The sequence below is a fragment of the Manihot esculenta genome, chromosome 2 (assembly GCF_001659605.2).
Source record: "Manihot esculenta cultivar AM560-2 chromosome 2, M.esculenta_v8, whole genome shotgun sequence".
In the NCBI taxonomy this organism is placed as follows: Eukaryota; Viridiplantae; Streptophyta; class Magnoliopsida; order Malpighiales; family Euphorbiaceae; genus Manihot; species Manihot esculenta.
In genome coordinates, this window is record NC_035162.2 from 6,368,872 (window position 1) to 6,386,814 (window position 17,943).

The 17,943-nt window shown below is 33.7% G+C and overlaps 3 protein-coding genes and 2 non-coding genes across 8 annotated transcripts; 3 read left to right on the forward strand and 2 right to left on the reverse strand.

The window, feature by feature from the left end:
* Positions 1 to 482: 482 nt before the first annotated feature.
* On the forward strand, positions 483 to 3,690 carry LOC110602925. 2 transcript variants are annotated; one of them, XM_021740530.2, is made up of 11 exons: positions 494 to 852; positions 1,197 to 1,299; positions 1,466 to 1,479; positions 1,707 to 1,925; positions 2,083 to 2,154; positions 2,261 to 2,350; positions 2,505 to 2,543; positions 2,619 to 2,723; positions 2,809 to 2,974; positions 3,151 to 3,260; positions 3,367 to 3,690. In XM_021740530.2, exons 1-11 carry the CDS (start codon positions 652 to 654, stop codon positions 3,451 to 3,453), a joined length of 1,206 nt encoding a protein of 401 aa, XP_021596222.1. In that variant the 5' UTR covers positions 494 to 651; the 3' UTR covers positions 3,454 to 3,690. The 2 variants fall into 2 exon arrangements, with proteins under 2 accessions (XP_021596230.1, XP_021596222.1); XM_021740538.2 differs by lacking the exons at positions 1,197 to 1,299; positions 1,466 to 1,479 and having other exon boundaries at positions 483 to 852.
* Positions 3,691 to 3,906: 216 nt separating this feature from the next.
* LOC110602938 (ALA-interacting subunit 1-like) lies at positions 3,907 to 8,363 on the reverse strand. Its single transcript, XM_043954055.1, has 8 exons — positions 8,001 to 8,363; positions 7,431 to 7,489; positions 7,250 to 7,324; positions 7,024 to 7,140; positions 6,861 to 6,931; positions 4,980 to 5,280; positions 4,535 to 4,824; positions 3,907 to 4,398 (listed from the first exon to the last, which is right to left on the reverse strand). Exons 1-8 carry the CDS (start codon positions 8,086 to 8,088, stop codon positions 4,338 to 4,340), a joined length of 1,062 nt encoding a protein of 353 aa, XP_043809990.1. The 5' UTR covers positions 8,089 to 8,363; the 3' UTR covers positions 3,907 to 4,337.
* A 919-nt stretch (positions 8,364 to 9,282) lies between these two features.
* On the reverse strand, positions 9,283 to 13,895 carry LOC110602887 (sucrose synthase 7). Of its 3 annotated transcripts, none has more exons than XM_021740472.2 (15): positions 13,581 to 13,895; positions 13,305 to 13,459; positions 13,028 to 13,220; positions 12,805 to 12,923; positions 12,380 to 12,596; positions 12,189 to 12,284; positions 11,920 to 12,093; positions 11,698 to 11,814; positions 11,450 to 11,616; positions 10,990 to 11,214; positions 10,328 to 10,894; positions 10,100 to 10,238; positions 9,909 to 9,985; positions 9,630 to 9,659; positions 9,283 to 9,551 (listed from the first exon to the last, which is right to left on the reverse strand). In XM_021740472.2, the coding sequence occupies exons 1-15, from the start codon at positions 13,812 to 13,814 to the stop codon at positions 9,536 to 9,538; spliced, it is 2,526 nt and encodes an 841-aa protein (XP_021596164.1). In that variant the 5' UTR covers positions 13,815 to 13,895; the 3' UTR covers positions 9,283 to 9,535. The 3 variants fall into 3 exon arrangements, with proteins under 3 accessions (XP_021596164.1, XP_021596196.1, XP_021596187.1); XM_021740504.2 differs by having other exon boundaries at positions 9,883 to 9,985; XM_021740495.2 differs by having other exon boundaries at positions 9,283 to 9,659; positions 9,883 to 9,985.
* Positions 13,896 to 16,165: 2,270 nt separating this feature from the next.
* Positions 16,166 to 16,260, forward strand: LOC122723160. The gene has a single exon (XR_006350099.1). It is a non-coding gene; the product is annotated as a small nucleolar RNA Z103 (small nucleolar RNA).
* A 51-nt stretch (positions 16,261 to 16,311) lies between these two features.
* LOC122723159 lies at positions 16,312 to 16,404 on the forward strand. The gene has a single exon (XR_006350098.1). It is a non-coding gene; the product is annotated as a small nucleolar RNA Z103 (small nucleolar RNA).
* Positions 16,405 to 17,943: the final 1,539 nt, after the last annotated feature.

Sequence of the window (17,943 nt, forward strand, 5' to 3'; positions counted from 1 at the left end):
GAAACATATTTCTCTTCATTTAAATTTACACCGACCATAAATTCTATTTTTCAAATTTCATAACATCATTATTATTTCCATTAAAAACAATTCACATTTTTTATTTATGCTATGTATCTAAAAATTGTTAATATTTTTAATTGAACAAATCATGTGCTTGAAGAATAGAAAACGAAATAAACAAATCTCAAATTTATTATTTTTTCCATAAACAGAATTCAAGTGAGCTATTGATTCTAGCTAGCTCATCACTCATCAGTATGAAAAATAGGTTAAATTATAACAATATGCTTTAGTTTAATGATATTAGAATTATTTTAAAGAGTTTAGAAAAAGATGAAGCAGTGTACGGAGAAAGAAGAGAGTTGATCATCATTATTAGGGGAACCTGGGGAGAGCACATGGTAACACACAAACAAAATGAGTAAGCAAATAGAAGCCAGCAGAAAGGTGATAAAAAGAAGAAGACAAATAAGGCAAAGAAAGGGTTCACGGGTCACCAAACTTCATCAAATCATTCACACACCCTGCCCCACCACTTTGAATCCCCCATAAGCTGCTGCTGCTGCCATAGCTGGCTAGGTTTGGCAGTAGTGAGAAAAATCTCGAGAGATATACGAGGTGGGTTTTGTTTCTTCTTGGTCACTCGCCATGTCTTCTTCTTCTTCCTGTTGGGTGAAAATTTTGTTGTCTGTAGTTGGGTTGGTGACGTGTCTAGAAGGTGTAAATGGTGGAGTGAGAGTGAGTAACACATCAAAGATAGAAGAAGCAGTGAACTTCCATCTTTATTATGGACAGACCTTCAAAGTCATCAAGAATGCCGTTGATGGCAAGAGCTACCTTCTCATTCAGGTTTATATTCTTTTTCATCCATTAGCTTAATCACTTTCTTCGTTTTATCTTTTGTCTTCCTGCGGTGTTGGGTCACGGGACTAACACAGAGTTAGTGATATAGAAATCTACATATGCATTCTTTTCTTTTATTTTTGTCTTCCTGTGTTTGCTCACGAGACTACAGAGAATTCGCAGAAGCTTTCCTTTAAAAAAAAAAAAAAAAAATCTATATCATCTTTATGTTCATTCTAGAAGAGTGCTTATCGCAATGTGGGAAGAATTTGAAAGAAAATATTTGTGATTTGAAGGATATGAGATATTGAGTTTATGTGAATGATTGAAATTGAATGGTAAATCAACAGAATAAATCAAGGATGGCAACAAGGACAAGATACTGCGCCTCAAGGATCAAATCTTTTGTCATCCCCCTCTCAAACTTCTCTGCTGATACCCACTTCTTTCCAGGTACTCTCCTTTTAAAACAACTCTACCATCTTTTTACTTGAAAATCACTCCATTTCAATTTCTCTTACACTAAATTAATTACCATATCAAAATTTAATATAAGAGAGTGAAGCATCATTTCTTAATTTCTGATCTCTCCCTTTTGTCTCCGCTTTTTCATTTACAGTGTCCTTTTTCGAGGTGAGAGTCGTCCATTTCTGTAAGTTATAGTTCTATTATTGATCCGTGAGCTGCAGATTTAAACTCTAATGCTTAAAACATTACTAATATTGAATCTGAAAATTTGACAATTTTTTTTTGAATATTACAATATTTTTCTTTTATATATAGTTTTTACTTATTGAAAGATATAATATGGTGTTATTGGATTTGTTTTGTACATAATTTTTTTTTATATGTTTCCTCAGCTACTGGGCATACTGGAGAGTATGAAAGGCATAACATCAAACAATTTGGCTTCTGAATGTGCCTTAAAATTGTATGAAAGAGGAGAAACTGAGATGATCAACAGGAATGACCCACAACAATTTGCTCAATTTTCAGCCCATTTTGTTAGTGATACTGATCAATCTCAGGCTTGTAATTTTGCAAATTTTGTTCCTTTTGGAGAGGATAACCCTCTGCAGGTTAATTTTTCAACTCTTCTTTTCTACATTCACAAGTTTTGACTCACTACTTTCCGAGTTAAATCGTCTCCAGAACTATTATGTTACGAATTCCAACTCTAACCAAATCTAATTAAAAAAAGTTAAGACTTCAATTTCAAAAACTTTGTATTTACAGAGAGCAGAGTGGATCAAGTTCTTGGGAGTTTTTGCAAACCTTGAATCCAGAGCCAACCAAGTCTTTGACACAGTGAGAACTGCATTTCATACTCTTTTTTCTTTTTAGTAAGAAGGGTATGATTCCAGAATACTTTTAAAATTATTTATGAGAATAATAAAATATTTAACTTTGGCAGGTCAGACAGAACTATCTCTGCCTAGCTAAGGTTGCAGCAAATAAGACAAACTCCTTTAAACCAATAGTTGCTTGGATGGAATATTACAATGTTAGTATGAGAGGCCTTCACTATTTTTTTTTTTCTTAGTTCTCACATATATTACTAATTATTTTCTTTTTAACAAAATCATAGAGACTTTCAAAATGGGGGAGAAAGGAAAATCAGTGTGGTAGATGTTGATGAGTTTTCTCTTCCTTTGCAGGGTATATGGTCTTTCACAAAGGAAACATATAAGTTGAAGGTATATCGACAATAATTAATACCATTATTTATATATATTTTTTTAAAAAAATAATTATTATAAAAATTTATACAGTATGTGGAAGATGCTGGTGGAGAAAATATAGATAATTCCATCAACAAGATCACTTACAACGTCTCAAATCCTGATGACTTGGATGAATTACATGCAATTCTATGTGTAAGTTGCTTCTTAAAGATGAGTTTTTTTAATCATGAGATGCTCTAAAATTTTTCCTAACAATTTCTTTTTACAATTTGATCAGACCGTTGATGTGGTGATTGATGAAACATTCGCTCTTGATCCAGCTGAGTACAATCAATCAACCTTTCTTCAAAATGTGAATGTTGAAGATAAATCTTGTTTTGCATTTCTCACTAATCAAAGCTTATGGAGATATGATAAAAGAGTCCAGAATTCTACTGCACTTGGTAACTTTCTTCTACATTTTCCATTCCTTTTCACAATCAAATTTATTATTATACGTTTTATTATTCATATAATTGACTTTCCACAAAACCAAATTTTATTAAATTTCAAAAAATAAATTAAATAAATATCAGTAATTCTTTTTCTTCCTCCTCTTTCTCTCCATGTGATTGTGCAGACTGGTTTGATGGAGCAGTCTCCCAACCGCAATTGGTTTTAGCAGATCTTATTGAAGCTTTGTTTCCTACTGGGAATTACACAACAACATACTTCAGAAATATTGCAAAGGTAAAATCTTTTTTTTTTTTTTTTTTGCAATTCCTAAAAATTGCAAATATAATATAACTGAACTTTAGTCAACAAATTATATATTCAATTTTTATTTAATATGCAGGGGGAAGGGATTATAAGCATTGGAGCTAACATGTGTGACAGAGATACCTCCAATCCAATGGATCCTACAACAATAGCTTGTCAATGATGGCACTATTTTAAATATATTTGAAATTTTTTATTTGTTTTGATGATTTTTTTTTTCAAATTTTCATTTAGGATTCTAAAATTTAATATTGTTTAGTACATTATAATCTTTTTTTTTAAGAAATATATTTATTCATGAATGTTTTCCAAGTGAAAGGATTGTTGGTCTTGTATTATGCAATTTCTGTATTTTATTTGGAAGTCTCAGACTATTAATATTTTTATTTTTACAATCTAATTGAGTTCTTTTATACTTTAAATAATTTTTTATGATTCATATTGCCTTTACTATATTGATTTATAAATTAGGATTACATGTTAAACAAAATAACTACCTTCAGAATTTGAAGGCTTTTTAATAACATAATTGTTTTTTACAGAAAAAGTTCTCTCTTATCCATACCACACAATATACACATAGTTATAAATTTTAGTCTGCAAAAGATTTTCAGTCTTAAAAGAAATAACCTGAACAATTTCCTCCCTTTGTTAGTAAAAACTTAAAATGCAAAAATTGTTTGTCCTCCAAGGATTCTCTATTCCTACAAGTATTAAGGTTGTGGGAAATTCAGTTCCCTCTCCTTTCTGATGCACTAAAGAAAATTAAAAGAACAGGACAACATAAAGTGGGCAAATAATTCCGGCTCTAAATCTACTACTTTTGCTGCCTCATGGATACCTAGAATAAATAAAACAAGTCTTAAAACTCATTTACCACTCTAACTAGGATTGTTTGTTACAAAGCAACAATGAAACTGAAGCTAGCTATGCTAGTTACTGCCACCTTACTATTGAATCATTGCAGAGCTCCCTGCTCCTCGACAGACTTTCTCGAACCAAGCATGTTGAGGTCAACTTGGAAAGAGCAGAAAGTAGTTTTGAGTTCTAATTCAGTTGTCCTATTGGATTCTTGTTCCAAGACAAGTAGGATGGGTCACCAAGAGGCCTACAACAGCATAAAACTCATAACAGTAAACCAAAAAAGATCTCTATGGATGCAAAAATTATAATGTCAGTAGCAGAAACAAAGTGACATTCGGTCATTTTAGAAATGTCATTAAGATTTTGAAACCATCACTCACCTGGGCTTGATCACGTATACAAGTATGAAGCTTATTGCCATGAACAAGCAGAATCCCCCAACGGTAAGATATGCTCTGCCCAGGAAATCATTTTTTCCACCTATCCAACTCGTGGTTGAAAGGACCAGCTTTTTTTTACCTCCAAAACTGTAAGTATTATAATTATTCTGTATAGTAACTGTAATTATATCATTAGCCTCAAGGTCCGCTTCAATCCTTCCATAAAGTTTTCTGAAATTTGGCAGTGCTGCAGTACGCATCCAAACAATAAGATCCTCTTGTTCATTCAACTGTTTAATCAAAAGAGGCAAATTAGAATTATTGGACAAGAGGAAGAGAGCAGATAGTATATATGAGGAAAATATATGAAGTGAAATCTATTTTAACAAAAAAGAACACCAAAACAGAAGGGAAAAAAATGAGATAAGAAGATGGGGATGCTTACAGGTATGCTTGAATTGAGTTTTGCACCTCCAATTAAACCTCCACTCTGGAAATTTTTAGGATAGACATCAGACCCAAATTTATAATCTTGGTCACTTTTCCATGCTATATTTTTTTTGCTGACATCTAAGGCCTTGTTTTTCAGAGAAAATCCGTAAGTGTCATTGAATAAACTCCATGCGACAAGGCCACAAGGAACTATTGGGGCATTAGTTGGTGTGAGTGCTTCAGGTTTACAGTTATCTGTGTCTCTCTCACCTGCCTTGCTGCGCAACTGCTTGTCACTTCGACTTTTAACATATCTAGAAGAAAACGTTTCACATACTGATTAGAAAGATCATTCAAAAAATCTCAAACATCAAGGAGAGGGAGAAAAATGGCACAAGCAGAAGCTGTATACTTGCATAAATATGCCATGAGCATATAGAGCTACGAGGAAAATTTCCAGACTTCAAATAAAAAAAAAATACAAAAAATGTAATGATCCTATTTAGACCAAGGTTCTTGGCATGCCAAAGTCAGAGAACCAAATGGGTGCAAATATAAACATCAAAGAAGCTAATTCAAGTGCACTTCCTACTTCAATTTACAAAAATGAATATGAGGCTGCAACTCCAGCATGTGCAACAGCCTAGCAAAAATGCAATTCAAGACTTCCAAATTAAAACAAGAGCTCAGATTAAAAAAATTGCACTAGTAGTTATTTTGTAATGCACCATTTTTCTGGCAATTCAAATTATCACAATCAAGTTTTTCCTGCATCTTTTACTCATTGGATTTATTTTTCCTTTTGTACTATTTTGATCTTTTATTTCCAATGCAACATTTGGATCTCGTTTTGCAGATTTGTCTGTTGAGATGGTTTTCTTACTCAATTTAAAAGAAACATATAATTTGGAACTAAATTACAAAAAAAAGGAATAAGTATATAGATATCCACATCACACACACTTCATTATTTTCATAAAGTTCTCCAACTTTAACCAAAGAAACATCTTCTCATTCAAAATATCAGCTCCATCACCAGCAATTTCATTCCTCATCTCCTAATCCTATGACTCTGAGGAAGTTTTTGGAGATAGGTTATGGGTTTTTAAAGTATTAGGTTTGTTTGGGAGAAGGTTTTTTTTAGGAATATAAGGTTTTTAGACATTTCAAAACCTTCAAAATCCCCCACTTCTCAATCAACTAAATTGGTGGACTGGGTAAGTTTTGATACCTTACTCTAACTAATTTAAGAAACCTCCACTACTCTATCCAAACATACTATAAGGCCCTTTCCTTTGCATTATAAATTCCAGAGCTCAATGTATAGACCCGATGGCATAAGGATATATGTCTCAGTAGTAATTGACTAAAATATCTTCAATAATTCCCAGAAGATATCATGGTTGACAGCAATTTTTCAAAGGTCAATGCTGCCTGATTAAAGAGAACAAGTATAATCATGGTGATATCACTTTATTAAAAGTGTTGTTAGAATCCAAAAAGTGGAGATACTGAAAGCGTAAAATGCCTTGGAACTTGAAAGAAAAACTCCCATAGCATAATTAAGGTGACATTACTCTTCTAAAAATATTGTTAGAATTTAAAAATGTTTAGGTTTTAAAGGCATCAAATGCACTAAGGCTTGGAAGAAAGACCCTCATTAGAACATTACATTAACTTATCAACTGCTTAGAAATATTCTACAACTATGCTTTTAATAAGTAGAATAACAAACTTCTGAGGATGAAAACTTTTGAACATAAGAGGCAGTAACATCCATAATTCAGCCTCTTCCATTGGGAAAAAAGAAAAGGAATAGCCACTTTTCTACCACATATTTACCCCACATGAAGAAATTTAAAAAATTAGAATGGAAAACAGTTCTTGTACTCACCGACGATGGTTCTGATAGAAGTTATCCAGCTCATAATAGATAAAAACAGGACTTTTCATTTGCTTTGGAACCTGGAAAAATAATTTCAGTAAGTGCACTTCTTCATAAGATACCTGATGCTAAAAATAAAAAGATATAAGCACATCAATTCCATTGGACTAACAGTTATGGTCCTGGTACAGGTCTTGTTCGTTTTACTGCTCTGGATGTATTGGAGGGTATCATTTTCATAATTGGTAGGAATGCAAACCGTGTCATAGCGATCCACAATTTCCACCACCTATATGTTGCCCCCACCCAAATTAAAAAAGCCAGAGTTTCATGTTAGTGGTGCTGCCATCAAACTTCGCAAATGGTCTAAAAAGTCAAAGAATACCGTAACAGATTACATGTTCTGAAGCAAACAAAGAAACGAGGCCAATGGGGATGAAAATAATGCCAACACCAACGAATGTTGCAATAACCTGAAACCAGTTAAGAAAGGTTAGATTTAAAGTATCTATAGAAGATAAGGGAGAGGAAGGGGCATGACGACAGAAAATTAATAATAGCATATTTTGAACCACATACCCATCCTGGCGTTAAAATTGGTTTGCAGGCAGGAAGCTCTTGCTGCGAGAACCTAGAATCTGCATCCAAGAAGAACAAAGGTTGTCCAAATTTTTGCTACGGAGAAAACAATTACTCATCGGATAACCCTCCAAAAGGAAAATGGCGGTAGAGTGGGGATAAAGAATAAGCTTCTAGTTTGACATTTATAAATGAAATTCAAAGCAAAGACATCAATATTTCAACAGATGAAAAGGCATTAAAATCACCAGCCAAACAGGTAAGCATGCAAGCAGGTAGATAAACGAAAAATAACAACCAATCGCACAAATAGAACCAAATTCTTCGATCGATGCTAAACAGTTTACGGATACAAAATGATGAAAGGGGCATTTATAACCTACGTCCAAAATTCAGTAGAATAACCTTAAAAATCAAAGTGAATATCAATCACATTATTGATAGAATCATAGAAATGTCATTCCAGATACAAAAAAAAACATATGAAGTTTTTCAATAAAAAGAACAACGTAAACGCAAAATCAACACGTAAATCAAAATGGAGGTAGGAGAAAAAAGCCAAAAAATGACATTTGGGTTTCCTGGAATTCCTTCTAGCACGAGTAGGATCGGCCATGCCATCATCATCAGCACCACCAGAGCTTGTCGCTCCTCTCATATTCACAACCACCGGAGATGAAGATTTTCACTTGGAAAAATGAAAACAGATATAAGAAATGGCAAGTTTAAGGTGATTTTTTGGATTGTGTTTATCAGATAATAAATTCTCTTTTCCTTTTCGTACCTTTTTGGATGTTTTCTTCTTTTGTTTTGGTTTTCCATTTTCTCTCTCTCTCTCTTTTTTCATTTATTTTCCATTTATTATTTAGCAAATGAAAAAAACTGATGTTACTGTTAGGTGGCAGTTCCACCGGCGAAACTACCGGTCGTTCTCTGCCTTCTGTTTTTATCTCGTGATCTGCAGCACATACCAACACTTCAAGCTTTTTTGGGTGACTATTCGGTGCACAGTTATTATGTATATATATATACATATATATATATACAACTTTTTGAAATTATAAATAAAATTCAATGTTATATTTATATTAGTGGAATAATAATACATGGATAATTTTCTACATTTTATCATTTTTATTTATTTTATTTTTATATATATTAAAAATAATAATTTTTTATTAATTTTATTATTATTATTATTTTAAAAATATTAAATTTTATTAAATATTAAAATATATTTTAAAAAATAATAATTAATGTGAGATTATATTTAAAAATAAAATAAAATTATAACAGTTAATTTATATATTATAATATAAAAAAAGAGACTAATAATTTTAAAATAATAATAATAATAATAATAATAATAATACGGAGTAAATAAAATTTATTATAATTTTATATTCTCAATTTATTAAATTTTTCTACATAGAAAGACATCCCAAAATTCAAATCTTTAATTTAAAAAAAATATCTTCAATTTTTAAATTTATTAATAGCTAATAGGGCGATTAATAAGTAGATTTTTAAAATTTTTAAAAATATTTTAATATATTTTTTAAAATTAAAAAATTAATTAATGATATTTTTAATATTATAGAAACCACATAGTTATTTTCTTTTTTTTAGTCTATTATTTTTCTATATAATGCATTCGACATGATTAATTATTTTTCTTATACGATTACTCTCCAATTTGGCTAGCAAAGTTGAAAATCAAAGCAAGACAAATCCTTGGTACAAATTCAAATGGAATTTGTTTTTTCGCTGGTGTGGTTTACCGGATTGACAGGTGGCAAAAATGTTATCCTGAAAATTAGGCTATCAGTTTTTCCCAGTAATAATCTAATAATTGCACAGGAATGAATCTGTGGATAACTTGCCATCGTGAATAATCAATTACAAATATTCCACCCAAAGTCTGATTCACTTGGATTGTAACAGAGTAATTCATTACCCAGTTGAAAATTATTTATCTGTAACGGACACGCCAGTTCCTTATTTTTCAGAAATTACACAATTTGTTGCATAAGATCAAACGTAACAGGGGACCAATGTTAGGTGGCTCAGGCATGTCATCTGAGCTATGCTGCCTATTTGCAATCTTAAGCTCCGAACAACCTGAATATAGGTTCAAAATGCTTTCATATGCTTTATTGGAGAATCCAGAGGATAAGCTTTTTGAGATTCTTCTCTTACCTTTGCAATCGGGACTGACTGCGTCTTGTGCTGCACAGGTAAAAGAAAATGTCATATCAGGTTCTGTAAAGCTGAGCTGTTAAGAAGACAGAAAGCAGTTGAAATAGTTTGTGCATTGTCAGGATCTTGTTTCTACAGTATTCAATTCTAGATATAGTTCACAGGAACTGTTCTATTGATACTAGTTTCTTCAAACTTTTCAGAAACTTGAAAGAATTTGGAATCTAAATCACTATCTGGAAAGCTATTGCACCTGCAGTGGGGAGTTAAATTACTTGCCTTGACGGTGCTTTGCTTACAGTCTTCGTCTCTGGTTGCTGCTGAGCTTCTTCAACTGGGATAGGCACGTTCTTCACCTGCAAGTGTCACATTTGAAACTAGTTAAATCAAAAGCTTCATCGATATGGCTGTTTTTGATTTAGGACTACAGGCACCAAGAAGCAAATTCCATGATGGGTACAATAGCATACCAGCTTCCTGAATTGCAGATTATAGAACATTTGGATGTATCTTTGCTTTGCTTGTTTCTGCTCCTTGTTCAGCTGCCTCCAGAAAGTATACATGGAACCCATATTCAAGACCCTGTTTGCATAGATCTTCCAGGTGTAGCTGCAAAAGGCAATAATGAATTATGCAGCACGTAAACAGAGATAAAGTGCAGATGAGCTATTTGGTGATGCAAACACAAGTGTAGTTACCATTCATTTATGCGTTTCAACCCATCTTCTGAGAACTTATTCCAGTATTCTACATCCACCTTACACTTCTCAAAGAAGTCAGCGATTTTGTTGCTTGCTTCGTCTCCATCAATAGGATCAATGAGGAATCCGGAGACCCCATCGACAATTATTTCAGCTGGACCTCCTTGATTGGTTGCGAAGGTGGGTAATCCACAGTTCATTGCCTCAATGACTGTGAGTCCAAATGCTTCATACAGAGCTGGCTGCACAAAAGCTCCCTTTGTATCTGCAATGCAGCGATAGAGTTCTCCATTTCGCTGCCTGTCTGTCTGTGCTGCTATCCATCTGAATTGACCCTTGAGTTGGTACTTCTCTATCAAAGCATGCATCTTCCTAATTTCAGCCATCTCTTCTCTGTCTTTGGATTTAGAAGGATCAAAGAAAGCCCCAACTATTACAAGATTAACCAAATTTCTCAGCCTCTTGTTCTTCCCATACCACTCCGTTAGTCCAGTGAGGTTCTTTACTATATCAAGCCTTGCCATTGAGAAGATAATAGGTTTCCTCCTGTCTGCCAGATATCCACTTGTTTCGGAAATACATTAAAAGTAAGACATTAGATCATTTTAAATGGTTTTCAAGAGTAAGTAAATGATCTATGAATTATGACAAACACATACATGTGTTCTTCATTCTCCTCTTTACTATACAATAGTTCTTCAATGGCAGGATGAAACTGCGTAAATCTCTTCTGTTTCTCTGTATTTGGGAAGTAGACAGATTGATCAGCTCCAGGTGCAGCTATGTTGAATTTTGGATCAAAGACATTAATGCCTGAAACAACTCTACACAGCCCTGGAAGTGTGAATGCATCATGACGTTCATACTGTCCTGGTCTTTCTTTGCTGCAAATAGATAACTTTTCTTTTCAGCAAGACATACACAGGCTTTCAACACGTGTTCAGTAGTGTTAGTGCATTAATTTACTTCAATTCAAAGCAATTGTGCAATGAACTAACATTATTTATCAGTCTTCATGAATGAAAAGAGAGTCGCAAAAACTTCTTTGACAATAAACAAGAATGTTTTTGCGATTGTGTTATATCTATTGGTAGATGAAGAAGAAGAATAGTTTCAAACCTTCCTGCAATCTCCTGGTATGTGCTAGCTATGATAAAGTCTGCTGCATTCATTGCAATTATATCAGCTATGAATTGGCATGAGAAGTGATACTCGGGGTCTAATTCCTTCCACTTGATGTCTGAATCTTCATACTTTGTCTTCTCCAAAGCATGTGCTATAGTTGCCTAATTTCAAACCATTTTGAATTAGCATATTTTATTAAGTTCAAACTATAAAGTTGCAAATACAGCTATAAGCAAGGACACCTGAGTTATCCCAAGTTTGTTAGCCATGAGAGTCGCTGCTAAATTCCCATCAGTATAGTTTCCAATGATGAGGTCTGGTTTTCCTTCCATGAGATCTAGCACCTTAACTGTAACATCCTGAAATCATGAAAGAGAAGAAAAAAGTTTAATAAGTGACAGAGTTCCCTCAGGAAAACGATCGATGAAACAATAAAAGTCACTTGTTTCAAAACTGGAAATTGCCTGAGTGAACTTCTCAATATATGGATAGACATCGAAACGAGAAACCCACTGGCGGAGGACCCTGTCTTCAACGCTAAATGGCACCCGGAGAATGTTGCAATGCCTTGTGCCATTAATTGCTTCCAGTTCCTGGTTGCACTTAGTTCCACGAGCCTCAGGAATTAGTCGTGTGACCTTTTTACAGAAGAACATGATACACTTAAGCTCTCCAAAAATTTGACTGCCTAATCTAAATGTTTTCTTTCCTTTTTGTTGCATCGTGAACTTACCACTATAATTTGAGGCTTCACATTAAGTCCTTGCTGCTTAATCCTGAGAACCAACTCTTCTTCCAGAGCTTTCACTTGGTCCAGGATGTAGACTACCTGTTCAGAGTAGCGGCAAAGTTTGCTTATAAATGTCTCAAACACTTGTAGATTTTTTATGGTGAATCAAGGAATATTGAGTGAAATTCATTTACCTGACCACCAGTATCTGGCAAACCAAGGACGTTTGCTTGCCCAAAGTAGCCATGAGGAGAGAAAATTACAATATTGAATATCTTCGGCACCCGGCTAAAGAAATTCTCCAGGTTCACTGGATCTGGGGCTTGGAGTACTTCTGAGAGTGATCTCATTGTCTCCTTCACTCTCTCTGCTGTATCACCCCATCCCTTCTCAAAGCCCCACTCTTTGAAGCTACGAAAAAAAAAAAAGGTTGAAATCTTTGTATGATACACTTCTTTTATTTTCCTTTCTTGGTATTTGAGACTTGCTACTGTAAATACGATCGCGAAATGCAGAATATAAATAGATTCCGAGCAAAAATACTTTTCAGGTAAATCTCAGGAAAACTTCACCAATCCTGATAAGTCAAGTAGGTTTTGTGCATAAGAAGCTGATTCACCTTAGCTCAAATTTTTGGTATGGGGTGTCCCTGGCAAGTCCTGAGAGGTAAACTTCAGCAACTATCAGTGCCATCTGAAGCTTTGAAACAGTATTAAGGTTGTCATTGATCATAAGTTTCTGCAACAAAGCAAGAAATTAGATACATAATTATGGATGGTGTTTTGAATTTTTTTTTTTTCATTCCGATATGAAAGGGTTTTTTATGATATATAATTACATACCTCCCCTTGATGATTGAGTGATAGTAAGTAATCCACCAGAGGCTGAGCATTCTCCAAGCGCCCACTTAACTTTGAAGTGACGAACTTGGAAACAAAGTTGAGTCCATTGCCAATTGAAGAAGATAAGGTCAAGCGAGGCACAGAGAAATCAAATGCTCCAAAATCCACTTCCAATGCATTCACATCTTTTGCCCTGCAGTTCAAAGAGATGGAATTTGAATTGGTTTAAATAGAAATCTACAAATGAGTTTGTGAAAGAGAAAAGATGGGTAGGCACCAGGTCTCCTCGAATATCATTTCTTTGAATTTCAAGTATTCTGTAGCAGTGATTCCCTCAACAGTGAGATCAGCAGAGTTAACCTTGACATATTCCCAGAAACCAGGACTTGGTCTTATAGCAAAAGCTACATGTGGAGGATTAACGACTGCTTCCTGCAAATTTTATGCAACATAAAAGTGATCATTGTTTTCTAGCTAGATTGAATTATGATATTTTCTTGCAGTCCTGTATATAGTAAAGACAACAAAAATAAAGTGAAAGGTAGACACGAACCTGAGTGGAGTACCATATGTCGCCTAGTACACCTTCCAAGACCTTGGTTCTTTCCATCTTGTCATCTATCACATTCTCAATTTCATCCAGCAGATGCTGAAGCTTCATTATCCTTCTCCCTTTCTGCACGTACTTAGCGAAACACTTCTTCATATGATACCGGCTCTGTTTCAAGGCCTCCGGCATATTATCAGCCATAGAGTCTGAACGTTTCAAAGTTGGTCCAGAAGCCATTTTAATAAAAACTGGTTATAAAGAATTCGTGAAAGAGTTATAACCTTCCTTGAATTACGAATATGGTTTTGAACCTAGAAGATGTTGCAGCATTTATATAGAGCAAATGGTTTATACTATGTCATGTACGTGTTGAATGAGGTTTGCTTTTGCTGTAATCAAGTGATTGGATTTGAGATTTCTTTTGTGGATGAAATGGGCCCAGAAAGGAGAGTGTAAGAGGAGAAAGAACATTCCATGGGGTGAGAAAGAAAGAAAAAGAAAAAGCCAAAAAAAAAAGGAAGAAAGAAGGAAATCATCTATATACAAAGAGAGATTCCCGGCTGAAAAGGGAAATAAAGCAAATATATTATTCTTTTCTTTACGTGGTAGTAAAAAACAGGTGAAGAAAACTAAGTTGCCATCTTCACGGCAATCCTTTATTTGTCTCATCGTCGTATGATTGTATCTACCAACTTATGGAAACTTTGAGAAGCTATTTTTCTCGTCCTTGGCTTCTTTTATCACCAAAGTAAGCACTTAGCTAGTAATATTGTGAAAACTTGTCAACTTTCTCTTTTAAAAAGTACTCTCTCCCTACAAGGCTAGAACATCATATGGTATCTTTCTTTCTTGGTTCAGGCTTAAAAATAAAAAATAAAAAATAAAAAACTCGTGGTCATATATTTTTAGTCTCACTTTTTTCTTTTTATAAAACATGGATCACACATATATAAATCCACCATTAGGGAGCTTTGGGACGAAAATGTGTAATTCCTGAGATATTGTAAAATTTTCTTAGCATAGGCTAAATACATGTTGTTGTATGAATGTTAGAAAGCTAGTCAAATTGGAGGATTTCCCCCTTTATATTGTGCTCTTACGTGGTTTATCTTTACAAGGTTAAGACAAAACTGAGAATCTGTTTTTTCTATGTGATTTATAATGCCACTCAATCATGAACATGGTGTCACAATTTTGAAGGCCTATTTCGTTAGTTTGGTTTGGTTCTTTTTTTTTTTTAAGGTTTCTTTTCTACAATGTCTTATCTTGCATGTACATTACAAATTTATGAATTTCACTCCATATGATTTATTTCTTTCATGTCAATCTTGTGCAACATTAAAAAAAAATAGTTTTTCTTATATTCCAAAATTTATTTTGAAAAATTAAAATAATATTTAATTTTATAAAAAAAATCAATTAAATTTCATATTTCATAGCAAAGCTAATTAAGGACTATACCTAGAAAAGCTCAAAATCCAAACAACTAGTCTCTATACCCAAAGGACACAAAGTCCAAATTCGCCTAAGAGCTCTATAAACCATGGAGTCCTTGACCGAAAGAGAAAACCTGATCGACTTAAAAAAGAGACATGTAGCACCGATCATGTCCCTGACTGGGCCAACCATCAACAACAATTTCAAAACTAGCAATTAATGTTGTCTCCCACAACATAACGGATGGACCATCATTCTAAGATGACGAGCATTTGCCAGGCTTCAGATGGCAGCTTAGAGTTGATGCAGTGATAAGATATGGCTTGCCATAACAAACAGTAGTATAAAAAGAATCAACTTTTTTGGGAAGCACCATGCGCAAGCTGCAGCATGCAACCAACAATAAAGCCAGGGAGGAACAATAGATCGCTGAGGGTATTAGTTGAAGCACAGGAAGTGCAGCTCTTTAGCAATCCAATCATGCCTTCCCAGTCTATATATTGCTCTGCAAGCCACCATCAGCCAACCTTTCCCCTGCTCCGTAGTCTTCTTAATTTGGAGCAACTTGTTATCTTAAGCAAGGCGAGCAAGGGGCAGCCCAAGTTCACGCTAAAGGATTATAGACTTGGACTTGCATCTTAGGCTGCAAGAACTTTCTTTTGAAAAAAATAACGATATTAAAAGCCCAGGCCTAACACGGAGAGGATCCAAGACCAAGCGTTGAAGTTATTGACAACTGGCGGCATGTGCAATGCACGTGGCTGAGACGAGTGACCTATGTGGTGTTAGGGTTAAGAGAGGAAGGCCCGGCCTATAAATGATGTTCCTCGCACTTCATTCAATATTAGAAGGGGTCTCCGCCTCCTCGAGCTTTTATAGGAGAAGACGGTAGTGGTAGGGTTTATGGTTTTCTTCAAGGATTGTACTGTTTTTGTTCATAATAATTAAGCCTTAAATGCGTCATATACTGATTACCGGCGTTCAATATTGCTACGGACGCTGCGTATGAGCTGACGCTATATCTTTTTTTCCTTTTCTGCATATGACATCCTTCTTGTAGGAGCACGCTATTCTGCATTATTGGCAGATTTGGAGATATTTCTTTTTTTTTAATTTAATTTTTCTATTTTTGATCTTTTGAGAAAAAGAAGATGGAGGTATGATTTTTTCCCCAGATGATCGACGCTGAATATACTGTGCGATTTTTAATCTCCATTGAGATTCACAGCCAGTCTTGCTGATCCATCTTCTCCATCAAACTTCTTTGCTTTTTTTTTTTTACAATTTACAATTAATAATGGAGGTGATGAATATTTCCCCAAATGATCGACGATGAACAAACTGAGCGATCTTTCTCTGTTAGGAGAACCAAGCCAGAATTCTGATCCATTCTTTATCCTTTACCATCCTTATTATTGTTGTTGTTATTATTATTATTATTATTGTTGTTGTTGTTGTTATTATTATTATTATTATTATTAAGAGAAAGAGAAGGATGGAGATCTCGACGCTGAACGAATTATGCTATTTTCTCATTTGATAATGCAATTCAGGAGTTGGATCCATCTCTATCCGTGCAAATATTATTGTTAACGGCTATTTAATTAATTACGTATCTACGCGATGGAACATTTTAATTAATTTGTACACATGCTATATGCTCGATCATACATTGAAATCCGAAACTTTCGGAGTGGGACTAGGGAGACTGCATGGTTTCTTCTGACCATGCAATTTACATTGCCCCATTTCACAAGAAGTCTAAAACCCAAAGCCTCCCTACAGGACATCACCGACTACTCAACAGCCACCGTCAAAGGAAGAAGCAGAAGTGCAGAATCATGATTTTTTCATTCTATCGTAGACATTGAGGAGCGGTTCTGAGTTGCATCAATATTCTTTGTTCTTCAATTTTCACTGTATTAGAAAGAACAGTATTACAAATGTAAAGAATTATAACAGTAACTTAATTGTGTATGTTACCTTATCACCCCTTAATAATCCTGAATCTCATAGCCGCCAGAAATTTTTCTTCGGGTAAGGAAAATGTCCATTTTATAATAAGCAGTATTGAAAGGAATCAGCAACTGCAGATTATTTGATAAGGAAATTAAGCAAACCTGAATTTGTACACCACCCACGATGAGCTAAGCCCAAGCCCGTTAGTTGCTAAATTGCGTAGGTTAGCTCTAGTTTTTTAAGGAGAAATGAGTTAGGCACAAAGATTAAGGTGAGAACCAGCAAGAAAAGGTAAATATTGAAATCAGTAAAAATCTAAAAAATATTAATTTAGCCTCTATTTATTTAAAATAATTTATATTTAAAAATATATATAAAAATTATTTTTCTTGACACAAGTGAATACTTAACAATATATATTTTTCTTTATATATGCAAATGTTGTAGTTTAGCATGCCAAACTTAATTTACATCGATTAATATAGATTAGCCAAATAGGTTTACTAGATGGTTTTAACAATGTAGACATTTATAAAAGTATTGGCTAATTGGAAAAATAACTAAAAGGCTATTCATTGAAAGGTACACAATAGCAGAATTTTCCATCAAAATTAGTTCATTTCCACATACGTGGTACAGTTAATATAAATATTAGGTATGAGTTATTTAGTTCACATAGATGAATTTATTCGATCTAGTTATATATATCTTTTTCATATTTAGTAAATATTATATTTAAATTTACATTTATAATAATATTTATAAATTTGTACATATGTCATATAAAATAAATATAATTTAAACATTTTATGTAACTATTAAAATTTTAAAATATAAATTATCTTACTTCTACAAAAATATTAAATATATATTTTAAGTAAATGATCAATTAAAATTCATAAAATTAAATGAGTTTAGATTTTTTTAGATAATAATAATAATAATAATATGGTTCAGGGTAAATTTGGGT